The 20,151-nt window shown below is 45.4% G+C and overlaps 1 protein-coding gene across 6 annotated transcripts in view; it reads left to right on the top strand.

The window, feature by feature from the left end:
• Positions 1-20,151, top strand: part of BLNK (B cell linker) — a 1,905,158-nt gene that overhangs the window by 1,738,046 nt on the left and 146,961 nt on the right. For all 6 annotated transcript variants that reach the window (XM_069611389.1, XM_069611390.1, XM_069611392.1 and 3 more), the window contains 2 exons: positions 12,049-12,091; positions 14,966-15,008. In XM_069611389.1, coding sequence (XP_069467490.1) covers positions 12,049-12,091; positions 14,966-15,008 — 86 coding nt within the window. The remainder of the gene's footprint in view (positions 1-12,048; positions 12,092-14,965; positions 15,009-20,151) is intronic.

Below are 20,151 nucleotides of genomic sequence, written 5' to 3'. Positions count from 1 at the left end.
AAGGCAGCAATCAGGGGCGTTGCTAGGGGGGCTAAGGGGGCTATAGCCCCTGATCTTTTGGTTATAGCCCCGGATAGAATCTCAGCAGCTACAGCCAAAAGTCTAGCTAGCCCCCAGTCCCAACAGTTCCAACATTAGCATAGCCCCAGGTCTTTTCCAGACCTAGCAAACATTAGCATAGCCCCGGGTCTTTTCCAGACCTAGCAACTCCCCTGGCAGCAATTATTGCCTGGGCGCCTCCACTGGCATGTAGCCGCGCCCACCGAGGAGGCACCCCTCACACGTTGAAGACCACTGGGCTAGACCCATGTTGGCCAGCAAAATCATTGAAAATAATGAATTGCCGACTACATCATATTTTATGCTGAGTGGCTACCTCAAGTCAAGTGACTATCCTTTGCATCAAAGTACTCTTTAAGAAGTTGGGCATATGCCATTCATGGTTATGAACACTTCAAGCCTATATAATTTCCTTCACCCCAGTCCTATACAGTCATAACAATACAGGTGCTGAGAAGAGCGCCCAATCTTTCCAAGGTTTAGGTTTAGCACTTTGCCAATCTGATAATGTTTGTGTGCAGTGCACGTTGCCTGACCCAAATTGTGCCCTTGAGAAATGTTCACCAGTGCAGATTTTCCCATACAAATGTTCTTAACAATATCCTTGCTATGAGAGCAGAAGAGGTCTCCAGTGCCCTAGTTAGTAGAAAATAATTGCAGACATTTGCTTACGTTCTACAACGGCACCAGACAACCAGTAGGCACCATTTAATTATGCAACCAGATTTAACTTATCCTGCCTTCAGGGATAGCAGTGAACTGGCATGCCACCTGCATTCATCTTTGGGTGGTACTAGCTATTCACTTCTTCTTGCTTGAAGAAATCCACCTGGATACGTTTTGCAGAAGTCCTGGGCGAGGACCTGGCCTGTGTAAAGAGGACAGGGAGCGCATTTCTGTGGTCTCTGCTGAGACATGTACTATGCATTTTACTCTGCGTGCCCCTCGGTGTCTTCTGTAGCTGAGTGCGGGCACCATTTTAGTCGCACAGTTAGCACAGTGATGCGTATAGGCACAATGCAATAACAATGGTGGAGCTGCAGAACAGAAAGGATTTCCCTGCAAGTGCTCTGTCAGCATAGTGCATGCGTAGGGAGCACATGGTGAGTATACATACATCAAGCACACTAAGAATGTGCAACAGCTGTCTCTTAACAGCCAGGGAAGCAGTTCTTCAATCTGCAGAATGTGGTGAAAATGCAAACATGTAATGTTATGTTATGTTATGTTATGTTACTTGGCATTTATATATTGCCTTATGTATCATTGGTATGATCTCAAAGCGCTGGTAGGTTGAACACCCTCGGGAACCGTAGTTCAGGTCAGTAGAGAGAGAGAGAGAGAGTCATAAGGTGCGTGGGTGCACCGGATATGTGTGCAGCCGGTGTGGCAGTTGCATGATAGCTGCTTCTTAGCGGTAGGTTTGGTGGTAGGAAGGTCAGTTGTATGTGTTCATTCTGGAGGGTGGACACCCAGATTGATTTCTGGCTGCGTTAGGCCTGAGGAGATTCTTAAGCTAGCAGTGTGTGCTCAGCTAGTTGAGTTTAATTAGGATGATGAGGTGTATGTGGTAGGTGTTAGTATGAGAACAGCTATGTGGATACAAAAATTAGTAAATCCATGCACATGTTGTAGCAAGATGAATCTTATAGAGCCCCAGAGTAGAAAAGGGAGATTAGGTGCGACTAGGCAGTGTTGCAAAATTTGTTTTCTTGTTAACAGATGTCAAATTCCAAGAAGAAGGGAAGGGCAGAGGGTGGTAAAGGCCTGACACGACAGATACAAGATTGTCATGAACAGTGGATTCCCTGAAGAGGGCCCCTGAGATGCCGAGAAGGGTGTAATGACTGTGCAGTTTTAGGCTTATCAGCTCACCCCGGGAGTATGTTTAAGAGGAACTCTTCTGCACGAAGGAGGGATGGGGGCGGGGGAGGAGATTACGTGACTAACTGCTATGCTTATGTAAACTCCTTCTTTGTGCATGTGCTAGAGATTGGACCAATGAAATTTGAAAATGTATATAAACCATGCAGACCTAATGCTTATCAGCTCACTCCTGCGCAGTCTTTTGAATGTGCAGGAAGTCATGCCCATTCGCGAATGCTGAAATTGAATAAATGAATGACTTGACCAACCGTCTGAGTCTTTTTTGGAGTGGGGTCCCCTTTGGCGGAAGTGGGGTGAGCGAAAGTGTACCCCCATTTACTGGCGACCACAAAGGGACCCAAAGGTGTGGCTGCCCTTTACTGGCTGAAGCTTTCCAGGGCGAGGCTGGAGGAGTAATGGTATTGGGGCCCCAACGAATGAAGAAGCACCATTGACTGCACAAACGCGTTACCCTTCCTCCGCCAGCCCCGCCGGACGACAGGACAGCAGGCTGCCGCCCTTTGGGTCCAGCAGACTTCGAGGCGAAGACCCCACAAGAGGTGAGTGCAGGTAGGAGAAACGGTTGGTAAGGCCGTTGGGACAAGAGTATCAGTTTTATGGTACGTATTAATGATGAGGTCTGTTGTGAAGACTGAAAGGAATGATGGATGTTTGATGTAAAGGACCGGTCCAGATGTAGAAGTTACAAGTGAAACAAAAGTCATGGGGAATTTGTTGTTAAGTTTAAGGATTTCAATCAGGTAACATGCCTTTTATTTTGTATTTGTATTTTGTTTACTTATATAGTGCGCCTGGCCAAAGGCATCTGGGCGCATGTCATAAGATACATGTTATAGAAAGGTAGTTTACATACATGCCATAAATGAAAGTACTTTGCAGTGAGGTAGGTTTACAGGCATATGAAGGTGAAAGTACAGAAAGTTATGTACAGGCATGATAGGTATTGTACAGGTACCGTGATATGTGAGTAGGCTAATGATACAATGACGTTTATCAGTTACATACAAGTAGATCCAAGGTAAAGTCCCAATGCGGTTAAGTCATAAGAAGCCACAGGGTACAGTGACAGGATGTCTGAAATGTGTATCTTGTCTCAAATGTGTGAAACCTTCGTCTTAGCCTAGTATGTAGCGCACAACTGAGATGCCTTTCTCTTTATTTTCATGCGGATTCAATTTGAGATGGTACACAACTCGTATTACACCCCTTTTTCAAATACCCCGGGTCGCAATGGACCATGAACCAGGCTGGTTGTGGAAAAAAAAAACAATATTTATTTATAAAAAAAATAATAATAATTCAAAGAAATCATGCAGTTTTTATGTGGGGCAGCAATCACCAATGGGGTGATATTTACAATGAAAATGGAAGCAATGCACTTAATTGACCTTCTCCTGGAACACATATGAAGCACAAGTGAATAGGAGCACTTTTTGAATTAGGATAGATAGCACCCAAATTAAGGTTCCCCCCTGCAATATTCCCTCAACCCACAAGTAATCAAATTCTGAGTGGATATAAAGAAGCAGCAGGTAGTCAGGAATAGGAGGCACTAAACAGAATCAAAATCCGACATTCCCTCATACAATAAGAGGCAAAACCCTTTGCAAAGGTCTAAAATGGCATTCGAATTTTACAAATAATTACTTAATGTGTGGTCAAAATTATGATATACATATGTTTTATCACAATAGCAGGTATGTTGCATCACTGGCAACCACAAGGAAAGGGTCAGCAAAAGGCATATAATTTGAAAACAAGTGGAAAGTTTAGAACATGCTGCAGTCAAATGACACGTTGGAAAACTTGCAATTTACCTAATTCCCGTTTAAAAATGACACCTACGAATTTGAGGAAAATGGGTGAAATACTTGAATTCTTAATGCGGTTTTTGGGCTGGGGATAGATGTATATCGCAGGGATGGTATAGAGGTGGAAATAGGTCTCTAGCTGGTGGTTTGAGGGAGATTTGGAAGGTGGATTGAGGTTCGTTTGGGGGAGGGTGTAACAGTAAAGAAGAGAGGGTCAGTTTTAAGGTGAAGGACGGGTTTTACTTGGATTGGATTTGGTGGCTGGGAGGGCAGGGGCACCACCTGTGAATATCAGGGTGCGATGCAGTTGTGGCCCTTCGTGCGGTCTGTCCCTTTTTCTTTGGGGAGAATTGATTTGTTTGGTCAAAATATCGCTAATGACTTATGATTTATGCAGAACAAAAGGAAAATATGAAAGTGGCCCTGGCGCTGGGAGATTCAGCGGCAGGGTGCGCAGAGAATTCTAGCAGTTTCAGTGGATTGCCGGGGTGGGGATGGGATTGTTTGGAGAAGTGGAACAGGGACACACGGATCAGGAGGGGGTAAACTGTGTGTTGTGGGGTGTGGGATGCCCGCAGTCTACGCTTGGGGTTTCTGAATTTTGGAGCAGTCAGCAGGGTTTGGTCACTACACTGCTCGGGTCGCCGGGTGGCGGACTCTCTTGTTGGAGAGGCGGCTGGGCAATTCGGGACACTGGAGGGCACAGGTAGTGGACAAGCCGGTCTGGTCTCAGGATGCTAAGGTACCACAGCCTGCCCCCCTTTCTTTTAATGGAATTTATTTTTTTGTGTGAGATTTTCTTAAACTAGGCCTTTGCTGGAGTGGGGTCAGCTATGCTTTGGCCTAGTAGTGAAATCTGGTCAGCTTTGTTGTTGCTGTAGTGAACAGTCTGTACAAGGCAAATGTCTTCATGAAATTGACATGTGCACAGAAAGCTATGACTTTCTTTCAAGCAGTGATTTTTTTTACATTTTGTAGCACAATTTAAGCGTTTCTCATGTAGCTGAAGGAAAGCCTTTGTTGATCTTCTCAGGTTTGGCTGGCACAGTCTGTCTTTCAGGAATAAGGCTCTTTTCTGATGGAGCACAGTGTGAATATGGCTGGGCATGACAGGGTTTTTATAAAGGTGGTGTGATGAAGGACAGGGACAAATGGCATCAGAGCGGCATTATTTTGACTGTGAAATATTCCCTTTTTCAATGGGAATTTTGGGCTTGCAGTGGAGCGGCCCTGTTTTTTTTTTCGCTCCCCTTCTTTTGTACATGTAAGGAGACCATGTCAAGCCTTTTCAATGTGCCCCCCTTGTTCCATCCTGCCCAATATGCTCTTGGCCAGGTAGTGCAGCTGTTTTTTTGTCATTGCAGAATGCAGTTTTGGGGTGAGGCAATGGTGCTTACAGGAGCCAGCGAAGCCATTTTGCTGGTTCTGCTGAAGTGCAGCTTGGTGATGTGAGGAAGAACGGCTGAGTGGGTAAATGCTACCAACAGGGACATCCTCGGTCCAGTACATAGATGATATATGGGAAGCAACTGTTATGGTACTGTTTCGCCTGGTAAAACATCATCACAAAGTGCCTTTAGCAAAAATGCAATATGTACAGCGACGAGTTGACTCTTTGGGCTATGGTTTGTCTGTTTCCCAGAACATGAAAGGTGTTGGGAATGTTGTCATATTGTAGGCACTAGGATACCAGAGTTCTCAGTAATAGCTAAACCACTGTTAAAAACATTGAAGGATGAGAAACACCACATACCCTTCGAATGGAACAAATAGATGGAAGAGGGGTACGTGGCGTTGAAGAGCGCCTTGTGTAACGCACCAGATATGGGGACACCCTATTATGAGAAAACGTTTTATTTATTTATGGATGAGGTGAATGGGTGTTCTGTGTCTGTATTAACCCAAGAACAAGGTGGGAGTAAAAGGCCATGTGCCTACTTCTCAACTGGATTGAATGCAGTTGCCCGAGGATTACCACCATGTATGAGGGCGGTGGCAGCGGCACTTGGACAATATATGTGTGAAACTGAAGGAGGGGAATTTGGTGTGGGGGAGCAGGTAGTAAGAATCCAGGAAGATGCAACAGAGGAAGAAAGGAAAACCTAGCACTCTGATGAAAATATAAGACAACTGGAGAGTGGGGCATGGGCAAATGTGAACACAAGAGTTGGTTGTTACCAGATGCATACCTCCCTGTTGTAGTAAGCGTGGCACATGGACCAACACATGTAAATGCTAGAACACTGAAAGTGTGCTAAAAACTGTCTGGGAGAACAAAAGAATTGGTCCCTATTTCAGGCAATGGGCAAAATCTGTGTAATGTACAATGTTGGAAAGGGTGTGCTGGCCCCGGCAGGGCACTGTAAACTGCCCACACAACCCTTTGAAGTGGTGTATATGGATTGGCTACATCTGGAACCTGTAAACAAGTTTGCTTACTGCTTGGTAATGAAATGTGGTTATTCAGGATAGGTGCCTCAACTGCAAAGTGTATATTGAACCATTGGGTACCGCTGTATACGGTCTGTACCTCTCTATGGTCAGAAAATGGGCTGCATTTCATGCAAAGCACTGGGGATTGATCAAAGATTCCATGCCATATTTCACCCCTAGTCAGCAGGAATTATTGAGGGTACCATCAAATATTTAAGAACAAATTTGTAAAGGCATGTGCAGAAACAGGTTTGAAGTGGCCTGGTGCCTTGCCCCTGGCATTGCTGAGCATGAGAGCTGCACCCAAACACACCCATGGATTGAACATCCAAAAAAAGATTGTCTTAACAAACCTGGCCAGCGTTGCAACAACATTGTATTGCATTGACCAACAGGCTTCTTTCTATACATACGCAGGTGAAAGATGTGCCCCCTTACCACCAATTGGGCCAGGCCATGATGTGAAACCCGGGGACTGGGTTGTAATTAAAGCCTTTGACAGAACTAGCGGCCTGCAGCGGCGCTGAAAAGGACCCTACCAGGTATTGCTAACAGCGCAGACAGCACTGAAAGTTGACGGCAAACCACACTGGTACCATGCAAGTCATGTGAAGAAAGCTGCTGCTATAGAACCATTGCAATCAACCGGGGTACAAACAAGCCTGTTGGAATCATCCCAGACCCCTCTCCCAACGGATGTCCTCAGGTACAACCTGAGATCACGAAAAGTATATGTGCCAGGCAACGAGTAGGGACTGTGAATTGAACTTTGATTGTTAGAGAGACACAAACTCTTTTGTCGGTCAGAGCAGTGCACAGCCTTGCCGAAGACAACGAGCAGTTGCTTGAAGGGCCTCCAGCGTCCCTCCTGGACAAGGCACAACGAGGATTGGGACAGATCGGTGAAAGGGCCGCTCGTGCGCCCTGTACATTTAGGGTACAAAGACACTGGAGCTTTAAATAGGGTTGGGAACGTAAGCTGTAAGAGTGAGAGGCTGCTCACTAGGGTAGAACGCTAGGCGCTAGGACCCAGCCAAGCCACGGAACTTAACCTGCAAGTGTCAGCATAACCTCAGGTAAGGTGGCAGAAGCAATGATAAGTGAGATGGAACTGCAGTATTTAGCTCTGCCTGCCCACCCACAAGGATGGATGAAGGTGGACAAATATGGGTGTACAAGGAAGGAAAAGACTGTTTTATGTATGGCAGGTATCTTGGTGGTAACAGGGCTTGGTGTATTATTTATGGTATCTGGAACACCCTTCAATGTATGAATTTAAGAATATGTTTCCCGTTGCAAACTCCTCAAATGATACCAATATCAATTATGTATATAGTAGAGACAGGCATGAGCATGATGGTCAATAAGATGAAGAGTATAGTAGGAATGCATATGTACGCTTAATGAATGCAACACAGAAGGTGTTGAATTTGTCAAATTGTTGGATATGTAGTCATGTTCCCCGTCATGCAGGAGATGGAATACCTATGTATGCTTTTGCGGTACCAGAAGTTGACAGGTGTATTTTGCTTTGGATGATGGTTCTCTCACTAGACAAGTATATGCCAAATACTTCCAGGTGGTTTACAATGGAATGGTCAGACATATCAGCAGGTATAGTTCATAATATGAAACAAGAGGTAGTAACCTACTCTTTAAGAGACCTTGTAGGTCAGGCAAGGGTAGGGAAATTACCTCCAACCCCCTTGATGGTAACCAGAGAGTACTCAAGGAAGAATATTTGTTTCAAGGGAATGAAAGGAGAAACTATTCTGGGATGTAGTATAATATATGATCTTTCTAGGTATAGTAGGGGTATAGGTGAGATTGAAGGGTATGCTTATGTTTGTAATAAAAAGGCTTATCTATGGCTTCCCAGGAACTTTTCGGGAACATGTTATTTTGCAAGGATAATACCTGCTGCTATGACTTATACCCCTAAAGAAATGTATGCTAAACACGGGTATAAGAGAGAGACGAGGAAAGGGCTTGACCAATCAGACACTGATCTGGATATATTTATTGACATAGTAAAGGCAATGACACTCCCTGTAGGAATATTCCTCAACTCCTAAGAGGTACGCAGACTAAGTAGGGCAGTGGAGACCACGATTAGTGAAACAGTTGATATACTCACTAATATTACATATGAGATGAAGGCCATACGGTTAGTTGCATTACAGAATAGGTACGTGTTGGGAATGTATCATAGTATCGCTGTGTTCTAGTTGAGTGGTGGTGTATAGGAGAGAGTAAGCGTGGTAGTGTGAATATGGTGGTTATCAGTAAAGCACTTGAGATCGAGCGCTCCATATGTACCATCTATTCTATCCGTTTTTATTTACTCTGCCGGTTCATTCCACTTCGTCTGTTCATCCATTTTGTCTGTTGCATCCATTTAATCTACTCGTCCTTCTATCCATTCCATCCACTCGACCCTTCATCCACAAGATCTACTCCATCCATTCCGTAGACCCTTCCCATCCGTTTAATGTGTTCTATCTGTTCCATCCTTCCTATTCATTCGATCCGCTCTGTGTGTTCCACACACTCCATTTGTTCCACCCACTCCATCCGTTCCATCCACTCCGTCCGTTCCATCCACTCCATCCTTTCCGTCCACTCCGTCCGCTCCATCTACTCCATCTGTTCCATCTACTCCATCCGTTTCATCTACTCCATACGTTCCATCCACTCTACGTGTTTTATCCATTCCATTTGTTTTGTCTATGCATCAGTTCCATACACTGCATCCCTTCCATCCACTTCATCCGTTCCATCCACTTCATCAGTTCTATCCACTTCATCCATTTCTTCTGTTCCCATCTTCTCCATCTGTTCCAACTTTCATTTCAACTAAACCCCAGTTACGCTATTAGGCACACTTTCTAAAATCAAATAAACCACAGTTACGCTATTAGGCACACTTTCTAAATTCATCTAAACCACAGTTACGCTATTAGGCACACTTTCTAGATTCAACTAAACCACAGTTACGCTATTAGGCACACTTTCTAGATTCAACTGGAAGGGCCAATTGGGTCCGGGGGCGGTATGGGAGGCGGGTGGAGGGTTGAGAGGCCAAGTGGAAGGGCAGGGGAGAAAGCGAGATCACAAGCAAGGATGGGGGCTTCAAGCTGGCGAAAACGGGTTAAACAGAGGCCCAGGGGCCTATACCAACTAAATCTGCTCACCTGCAGCTCCTCACGGCAATGGAGTTTGCCAGGTGCAGCCTGCTCACTGTGTTCAGCTATGGCCGATGGAAGGGCCAATCAGGGTCCGGGGAGGGAATGGGAGGCGAGAGGAGGTAGAGAGGCCAAGCGGAAGGGCAGGGGAGAAAGCGAGTTCACAAGCAATGGTGGGGGCTTCAAGCTGGCGAAAACGGGCTTATACAGAGGCCCAGGGGCCTATACCAACTAAATCTGCTCACCTGCAGCTCCTCACGGCAATGGAGTTTGCCAGGTGCAGCCTGCTCACTGTGTTCAGCTATGGCCGATGGAAGGGCCAATCAGGGTCTGGGGGTGGTATGCGAGGTGGGTGGAGGGAGAGAGGCAAAGTGGAAGGGCAGGGGAGAAAGCGAGATCACAAGCAAGGGTCGGGGCTTCAAGCTGGCGGAAGCGGGGTCAAACAGAGGCCCAGGGGCCTTAACCAACAAAATCTGCTCACCTGCAGCTCCTCACGGCAATGGAGTTTGCCGAGTGCAGCCTGCTGACTGTGTTGAACTACGGCCGATGTAAGGGCCAATCAGGGTCTGGGGGTGGTATGGGAGGTGGGTGGAGGGAGAGAGGCCAAGCGGAAGGGCAGGGGAGAAAGCAAGATCCCAAGCAAGGGTGGGGGCTTAAAGCTGGCGAAAATGGGGTCAAACAGAGGGCCAAGGGCCTTTACCAACAAAATCTGCTCACCTGCAGCTCCTCACGGCAATGGTGTTTTCACGTAATTTTCATGTAATGCATTTACACTCTATGCTGCAAAATGTATGCTAATTCCCATTCTACATTTCACTCCGCATTCTACCACCAACCCTTTGTATTATACAATCTTCACAAGTAAACAGCCTTCTCTCTATGCACACACTGTACATGGCATACCGGGCTCAACACTTAATACATTAAAACCCAAACCCTATGTATATCTTAATCTGTATTGCATTTATGGTTTACAACAAACCTTATGCAGCAAACAACCATATAATTAGAAAAAGAAACATCAACATCAGTTCTAAGAGAAACCTCCATAAAACAGCAGTAACTTCCATTATTACATTTGCACATCAAACTAAAACCTTTGATACAAATTCTAAGACCATTACACATAAGGACATTTCATACGAGCTTACAATCCAATACCAAAAATAATGTGTGGACAAAATGGGCCTCATTACGAGGTAGGAGGTAGACATGGTGCTATTAACACCATAGGTACCCCCTTACCGCATTCCGGGTCCGTGTTCCCGAAATAGGGACTTACCTGGTCATTCCAACCTTGGAGGACCCGGGAAGTCCCCATTCCGGGAACCGTTCCCCATTCCCATTCGAGCCCCCATAGGGCTCATGGGGAATGGGGATGGAGCTAATAACGGTACTGCAATTTGCGGTACCGTTATTAGCTCTGAAGTCCCTTAACGGGTCCCTTCCATAACGCCTGGTAAAACCAGGCGTTATGGAAGGGACCCGCTAAGGACCTCGGAATAGGGTGGTAAGGGATTACCGCACCGGTGTCCTTACCGGTGCCGGTAATCCCTTACCACCTACCTCGTAATGAGGCCCAATGTCTTCATAGTCACATTTTCAGAAGAAGTGACTTGTTAGTGGATTTAAGATGAAACAGTCAACAATCAAATGCTGTAACGTTTCAATCTCTTTTTTGCAATATCGACAAACCCTCTGTTTATAGTTAATCCCTATAATACTGTTACACATACCTCACAAAACATAACAAGAGGCTCCTGACATATATAAATTAAATTCCTGAATTCAAAACATTCTTCTGATTGCCAAAGGCAAATTCATACAAAGGAAGCAAGGTACTGATAAAACCATTGTTTTATTCTATTATTAAAACCTAATCTAAAACCATCAGTGCGCAACATACATTTAAAAACACATAAATGCATCACATGAAACATGTATATTCAGGCTAGCAGCACAATGTACAACTTTAATACCGACCCAAGTGTCCTTTAGTCAGATCCCTACACATCCCCCATGTTCACCTCTATTCCTGGGTTAAAGTACATTTCAAAACATGTAAACATTTCAAAATATGCAAACATTAGTTGGGAGCATAATTCCCCACCCCCTACTCCTAAAGTGAATCAAATGCAAAAAAGTGCTACTGCTCCAATTCTTTTAGTTATGAACTGAACACAAATCCCTCATCCACAATGTGTGCGTTTCGGCAGACCCCCTATTCCCAACCGCCGTCCTCCGGGCAGGACAAAATTGTAAACCCTGCAAGTAAATATAGAGAGATTGTTTATTCTCTCCCATATAAGAACTGTTCACTCCCCACCCTTGCATCAACTTTATGAATTAATTACCAAAGCTTGCTACTGACCTTATCAGTATTGTACATCTACGATACCCAATTCACAGGACCATGTCTCACACGCCACTCCCCGTCAGCCAAAAAGGTTCAACAAAATCATGCCTGGTTATGTGTTCTTGGGTCTGGGTTACAGTGTTCAAAGTTCAGATGGAAATTGCTCCAGCTACCTCTACCCAAATGCATAACAATCCACAGCAAGTAGAAATGTCATTAAACCAAGCTATTTATTTTAATAGCAGAGGCGTTGATTAATACGAGGAATGTGGACATCATTTCATGCTTTCACATATTTTTTGTATCTTTTTTCCAGAAATATGTGGAAAAGTCCTCCTCAACCAAAACCGGAAGATACAGTAAGTCATCCTCCTTCTTGTGTACCTTTCAAAGATTACTGTGCAACACTATCCACTGTGAAGCTCTGATTACTAACTTTGGATTTTTTATGCTGTGATTGGTTAGAGCTGACTTCCCCAGGCCTGGGACTCGGTTCGGTTCTCAGCTCTCTGTGCACCTCTTCAAGGTGATGTGAATGATTATTTGTCTGTATTGTAACTTGTAGTATACCACCTTTGCCTATGAGAGTGCGCTCCTATGTTGCAACACTTGTTGCCTTCTTCGTCTGGTCTGCTGGGATCTGCTCTGCTTTCCCACCACGAGTGAATGCCCATTGTCTGGCTCAGCTGCATCACATGCTTAGAGACCACAAAATCGAGCTCGTGTTATTCTAAGTAACTTATACGTTAGTTGCACATGGTCCTACCAGGTTCCATATATACTCCTGTAGTTCCATAGGCTTATTGGCTTTAAGCATCTGCAAGCTCGCTCTGGATCTCTTGTTGCCTTGCATTTCTGCGTTACTGCATTACTCCAATGAGAAAAATAATAAAAGCTTTGACAGTATGTATATGTATCCGTCCACTAGCTATAGGACTGTATAAGCATGTTCTATGTGTATGCGAATGTGTGTTCATGCAATGCGTTGCAGGGCTGCAAGTGTGCTTCATGTCTAACGTTGCTATGTCGTGGTGTCTCTAATGACGTCAGCATCGTGACTTCTTGGTGCTTAATCGAGACTGTCCATCCAGGTATTTCCATCCATGATTTCCCTTTTGTTCTCCTATACCTATGAAGACATGTACTGGATTCAGTCTGTATGGCTGGCTGAGGGGATAACCTTCAGTGTATCTGTCAGCCATTGGTGCACTTGGAATTTGTCCGAAATAAGATGGGTGGCTGAAATTGTTTCTGGTTCTTCATCCCGTCATGTATCTGGGGGTGAGGAGGGGCATTCTTGGGACCCTCTCTTCAACATTCTCAACATCACACGGCACTGCAGTAAAAGTACCACCTCAGAACAGGGAACCTAGGTTATCTTATCTCTGATCATCATAGACAAGTGGCAAAGGAAAGAGGTCACGGTGTTACCCCCCGCACACTCCGTACATTCATGTGTGTTACTTGGAGAGGAGTTGCCAGGTGACCACCTGGCTGCCTGTGTTAGAGGAGGATAAACTGCTGGCTTGTTTTGACTTCACTTTTTGATGTGCCCCAGGAGAGACCTCTGGGTAAGCACTGGGAATATGGGAATAATATGTGTTGCAGCAGCAAGGAGTGGTCACTCACCAGTGTTGCCTCAGGGATGTTTGCTTGCTAAAGTCGCAGGGGAACAAGACGGCACGCTTAGCAAGCATTACCTCAGACGATAGAGGAAGATACAGGGGATTTGTCCTCTGCATAGCGTGACAGTAGCTGCAGATTGCAGAGCCCACCGAATACCCTTAGTACTCCTTTCCTTGTAGCACGTCATCTTCTCAAGTAAGAGACCACTGCCTAGTTTGCTACTTCTGCAAGTTAGCATTTTGTACTAAGACAGTGAAATAAAACAGAAGTGTCCTCTGTCTTATTGACCTTATTGCAAACCAAATTGGACACATTACTTGTGACATAGAGTTCATAGACAGCAGCTGATAATGCAACTCTTGCTCAAGCATATACACCAGAGTCCACTTGGATGTGTTGACCGTATGTAATTGAAAAGGGTGGGAAAATGCTACTATGTAGAAGGCAAATACTATAGGACAGAAATAATCAAAAAAGGAAAAGCGTGCTCATATTTCCTATCGTGAGCAAACATGACATAGGTTGCTGGAAAGATGAAATAGACGTTGTTAGCATGGGGGCTTCAGAGATCAGCACATCTTAAGGGAGAACACCCCCAATGAACCTCAGACACTGGAAACACGTGCATTGCGAGTGACGTTAAAGCTGCATGGTTGCAAACACAACATCACTTTGAGGGTGCGTTTCACCAGTGATGTGCTGGAAGGGAGCAACAATCACATAATTGAAAGTGTTACACGCCTTCCCATTTTATAAACGTCATTTGTAAACATAATTGCCTTTTTACACAATTACGGCAGAAATGTAAGAGGGAAACCACTGTGTGGGCACTCCCTTGAGGAATCTAGCAGGTGATATGTTGCATGGTCCTTTCCAACATCTCATTGGACGGTGTGGCCACAAAGACAATGATGGGCAGCGATACTTTCCAGTCTCTTCCCTCTGAAGCACAGTCAGCGAATTGACAGGGATGAAGTATCTAAGGCCCTGGTTTTGTTGTGTTAGACTACTACCGCATAGGGCAATCTTTGTTACTTAAACATTTCACAATTATTCTCATGAAACATTGCACAAGTAACACAGGCACTAGGATTCCATTGCTTTTTTGGGTTGCTATGCAAACTTTGTGGCAAGTTGTGTTGTCCATACCACCCACGGAGCAGCATGAAAATTATGTGTGTTCCACATTTTCATGCCACTCTGCCTACCCCCTCCTGCAGCACTTTCATTTGGGGCTACAATGTGAGGCTTTAGGGTGAACTGCACGTGCGTGTTGTGCATATATGTCACTGAACATCCTGTATGACATGTAAATGTCATGTCTCAGATGGAATGCACATGGTAGTCTATATATAACACTTGAAGTATGTCTTATGCCAGATTTTCGTAATATACATTTAGTGATATATTTAATATATAAAATGTATGTGTTCTGCATACATGTGTGTATACCGTGTATATGTGTTTCAGTTAGGGTGCATGCCTGTGTTTCCCGCTATCACAGGATGTAAATACAAATTATAAAAAATACATCATTGTTCTGGTGTGCTGTAGAAAATAGTGTTGGATTATTAATGAGTTCAAACTATATATACTTTAAATTGCAGGAGATGCCAACGGAAGATGAGTATGAAATATGTGATCCTGATGGTAAGAGTATAGTTAGTGTATTAATACTCCTTTTGTAAGTAAAACACTATATAGAACCTTAAACCCATCATAGAAAAACAATGCATCTATGTGTAGTGCACCACACCCATTAAAATATCTACTCACCTATTTCCTGAGCAACAATTTGGTATTTTGTGTTTGTCAATTAAGCATATGTATCTCTCTGTATATGATCCATGAAAAAGCACAGCATATGTTAGATAAGGTGATATGCTTGGTAGCCAGAGCTTACCAGTACAGTTTTTGTAGACAGAGACTAACATGTTTGTATTTTGAGATAGAAGAAGTATTTTGTGGATTGTCTGTAAATGTGGGTGTGTGAGGTACTTTCAAAAAGCAGCATTATCAAACAGTTTTATGTACTGGTGTCGTTTTGATTTCGGTGCCAAGAGGCATGGGCCTCATTATAATAGTGGCAGGAACAGTATGAACGGCACCGTTCATACCGTCCCACCGCATTACGAGTTCTGCTCGCAGGTTCCTGACAGCCCGCCAGGTCTTATCTGGCGAGCTGTGCGGCACGCGCGAGCAGAACTCATGATTGCACCGTTATCACCGGTGCCGGTGCAACCATGCTCTGCACCACCATTCTGCCCTACCGCCATGCTCTTAATGAGGCCCTTTTTGTGTTAGTTGAGTCATGACAATGATCACAGTATTTCTAGTGTACAAGCAAAGAAAGAGTGGAAGACTATGCAGCATTCCGGGTCTTGAAGCACAGAGGGAGTGGACAGGTTGCTGAGCATGACGCTCCTTATCTGCTGTCAATACATATTTCCATAGGAATAACAGTGTATATGGGTGCTTCAGTACAATTTTGCAGAAAAGTTGCTGCTAGTCGTTTCACAGGCTACAACCAAAGAAACAACACTCTTCCACCAAGACCTGCTACCTCTCTTTTTAATTGATTAATGAATTACTCTTACAAAGGTTGCATTTATTTATTTATTTATAGGTTATTTATATTGTGCTTGTACAACAAGACAGTGTTTCAAAGTGCCACAAGGCAAAAGGGAAGCGAGCAAGGGAACAAATAGAATAGTGGAAAAGACAATGAATAAATAACAAAAACAAACGAACAGCGGTCCTACTAGACCTTGTGACATTCAGGGTTTGCAAGTGCAGAGAAAAAGAAGGGAGTGGAGGCGGGTGTGTAAGTGCTAAAAGGGGCCCCCAGGGGGGCAATTGCCAGAGGTGCCTATTGGGGAGGCAACAGGTAAGTGCATGGGTGGAGACATCCAAAGTAAAGAGGGAGGTTTAACACCCATCAGGTAAATGCAGGGCTGAGACAAACCACCCAACTGGCAGGTGTGGGCTCAGAGAGCAAAGCAGGGGGACAGATGCTGGTGGCGATTGGGCCGATGGACAGGTCGCTATTGGACTCTTGAGGGACCGGGCCACCAATCTCAGCGGCTGTGGGGATGGTTATCACAGGAGTGAGAGACGGGAGGAGGAGATGAGAAAGGTATTGAGTTGTTTACTGAACTTGAGTTGATCCGTTTCAAGACAGAGAGAGGGAGACTGTTCCAGAGGAGGGAGCCTGCCAAGGAGAGAGATCTGCCCCCAGCTCTCTGCTTGGAGAAGAGTCCGACCAGCAGAGAGTTGGAACAATAAGATCGAAGGGATCTGGAAGGAGAATATTTAGTGAGAGAAAGTTGCAGGTAGCTTGGTCCGTCCCAGCACCCAGACAGCCTTATGGATGATGCAAAGGGTCATTAATTTGATCCTTGCAGTGACCGGGAGCCAGTGGAGAGATTTTAGGGCTGGAGAGATATTGTCCCAGGGTTTGAGGCCAAGGATAAGCCTCACAGCCTGATTCTTGATTAGTTGAAGAGGGCGTAGGGAGGAAAGAGGTAGGTTGAGAAAGAGGCTGTTGTAGTAGTCCAGCCTGGAAAGGACCAAAGCTCTAGAGACATTGAGCTTCTGGGGGAAGGTGAGGAAAGGGAGAATGTCTCTAAGGAGGTAAAGTTGAAAGTGGGCCTTCTTGGCAAGGTCCAAGATGTGAGGCGTGAAGGAGAGAGAGCGGTCAAAGATGACCCCAAGGTTTCTGGCTTCAGTGGAAGGAGAAGGCGGAGAGCCCATAGACGGCGGCCAGAGTTCAGGAGGGAAACGGGGGAAAAGTGTCCTGATAGGAAGAATCTCAGTCTTACTGGCGTCAAGACAGAGTTCGTTGAAGGTGCACCAGAACTGGATAGCAGACAGGCAGTCAGGGATGATAGAGGATGAAGAAGAGGAGGAGGGAAGCTTGAAAAAGAGTTGTGTGTTGTCTGTAACACTGAAAATGAGGAGAGAAGGCAGAGATCAGGTGAGCAAGTGGTGCATGGTAGATATTGAAAAGCCAGGACAAGAGGATTGAGCCCTGGGGAACACTGCATGTAGAGTGAGTGGTGGTGGAGAAGGAGCCCAGTAGCACCTGGGAGGGGCGGTCAGTGAGGAAGGACGTCAACCAATCTAGTGCCCGTTCTGCTTTATGAGGATAGAGTGGTTGACAGTGTCAAAGGCGGAAGAGAAGTCAAGGAGAATGAGAACAGCTGGAGAGTAAGAGTCAAGGTTTGCGAGCAGTCCTTCATGTGTGTTCAGGAGACCAGTTTCTGTGCCTCTGGATGCTCGGAATCCAGATTGATGGTCATGTAAACAACCAACAAGCTCAGTGTTTTGGGTCAGTTGGGGGGAAGACCACCTTCTCCAGGTGATTCCCAAGGAAGGGTGTAATATAAATAGGGCAGTAGTTGGCCGGACACAAGGGATCAACAGAAGGCTTTTTTAGAAGGGGGTGCACAAGGATTTAGTTTAGTTTAGTTTCTTTAGTTTCTTTATTTGTACCACACACCGAAAGCTGAGAAATACAGACAATAATTTGGCTAATCAGGGTATACAGATATACACATTGTACAACAGCAAAGATAAGTGCAGGTCGACCAGGGGTTACATAGGTGGTTGTGGATGGGGGAAACAGATTACAGAGTCAGGCAGGGAAGTTACAACCGGCCGGGGGGGTCCGGGCGGGCCAGAAACTGAACAATCTTGGAACTTCCTGAAGAGCCAACTCTTTACTTTAGCTCTGAAGGTCCAGAATTCCGATTCCGTTCTGATGCTAAGAGGAAAGGCATTCCACTGTTTGGCAGCTAGGACTGGGAAGCTCGCTCCCCCTGTTATATTTAGTAGAAATCATGGAACGACCAGACAGTGCGAGTAGATGGCTCTAGTTGGTCTAGTGGGTTGGCGTAGGTTGAATTTATCAGCTAGGTATTTTGGGGCGGTGTTTGATAGACACTTGTGGGTGATGACAAGAGTGCAGAGGGCGATTCTGTCCCGTACCGGGAGCCAATGGGCATCCTGCCTGAAGCTAGAGATATGCGTGGATCTCGGTATACTTAAAGCTGCTCTTAAGGCATTATTTTGAAGGACCTGGAGTTTGTTGAGGTTCCTTTCGGATGTGCCTAGGCAGAGGGTGTTGCAGTTGTCAATCTTGGATAACACTAAAGCCCTGGCTAGTGTGATGCAACTACTAGACAAAAGGAATTGCTTGCATGCGTTAATTAGTTGGTTTGTGTAGGCCGTGGAAGACGCAGTTGGGTTCGCCTGCTTCTTGAGGGACATTGTGGAGTCTAAGTATACTCCCAGAGTTTTGATCTCTTTGGCCACCTTGATTGGGTTTCCATCGATGTTGATGGAGACATAGCGGGGGTCTAGTTTGTTCAGGCGGGCTTGGGAGCCGACGATAAGGAGCTCAGTTTTCTCGTTGTTGAGGCATAGGCAGTGATCTGCCATCCACGCCTGGATTTCCAGGTAAATCTCGTTGATTCTTTTACAATCATCTACATAGCACCCTGAGGGTGTGATGAGAACCAGGGTGTCTTCAGCCTAATTGGTGTATGTGACACCCAGGTTGTCAAGACGGTCAAAGAGGAGCTTGGTAAAAATGTTGTAAAGTGCTGGAGAGACGCACAAGCCTTGCGGTACGTCGCAGTGGATGGGAAATGGGTCAGCTGAGGCAGAGGGTGCAAAGACCCTGGTGGTACGGTTGCACAGGAAGGATTGTATCCAGGTAGAGGTGTTGCTGGAAAAGGGTGTGCTTGAGCGAGGGAGGGAAAGAGCCAGAGGCTAAGGAGAGGTTGCAGAAGTCAGCAAGATCTGGGGCCAGGGAGGAGATGTTGTACTTAAAGGTTCTGGAAGAACAGGGAGACACCTGTTTGGAAGAGACATTCATAGAGCAGACTATTCTAGAGACCTCATTCGTTGTGATAGGTGAGAAGGAGAAGAGAGTATGTGGGGTGGGGGAAAATCCAAGGGAGGCAGGGGGCAGGGAGAGGCGTAGAGGAGGGGGAAGAAGAGAGAGCGGACAGAATGTCCTGAGTTTTAGAGGAGAAATGGGTGTCCAGTGCAGTACAGAGGGCCTGGGAAGGAAGAGGCGAGGGCAATAACAGTTCCATTGTGATAGAACTTAATGATGCACCTAGAGGATGAGAAATGTGCCAAGAGTCCTTCCCATCTAGTGCCACCATTAATAGGTAAAGAGGAAAAAGAGGAGAGGAGATCAGATGGGAGGTAGATAGGTCTCGAGGGTACATTGAAGAGGATATCAGTGATAGTCTGTCTGGAAGAAGCACTAACATAGGTCTCAGAAATAGGTAGGCCCGGATTAGAGGCCAAGAGGTCTTTTTTACATTTCTTTTCTTCCAGACTTCGAGAGAGAGGAGCGATAGGTGATAGAGTAACAGTTGGAATAAATGGGAGAGACAGAGAGTGCCACTGAGGTGGAGGAAAGCAGGATAGTTGGAGAGGCTGCACAATGCACGGGGACACTCTCCAGGTGGCCTAGCAGCCGAGGGAGGCAGGAGGATGTGGCACACCTATATTCAAATTTACAAAAGGCACTTAGATGCAGCACAAAGTGGAGGATGCACAGATATAAGGCAAACCTAGATTTGAATTTACAAAAAGGCACTTAAATGCAGCACAAAGTGGAGGATGCACAGATTTAAGGCACCCCTAGATTCAAAAGGTTCTGAAATGCAGCACAAAGTCGTGTATTCACAGATGTTAGAGCCAGCGCATAGAGCAGATCAGCAGGCAATGCAAGAGAGAGGCATCTATATTTGAGTAACACACCCACATGTGA

This window comes from Ambystoma mexicanum, chromosome 8 (genome assembly GCF_040938575.1).
Source record: "Ambystoma mexicanum isolate Mex_15411 chromosome 8, UKY_AmexF1_1, whole genome shotgun sequence".
Lineage (NCBI taxonomy): Eukaryota > Metazoa > Chordata > Amphibia > Caudata > Ambystomatidae > Ambystoma > Ambystoma mexicanum.
Note: the sequence above shows the minus strand (reverse complement) of the source record. Positions and strands in the feature narration are given on the sequence as shown.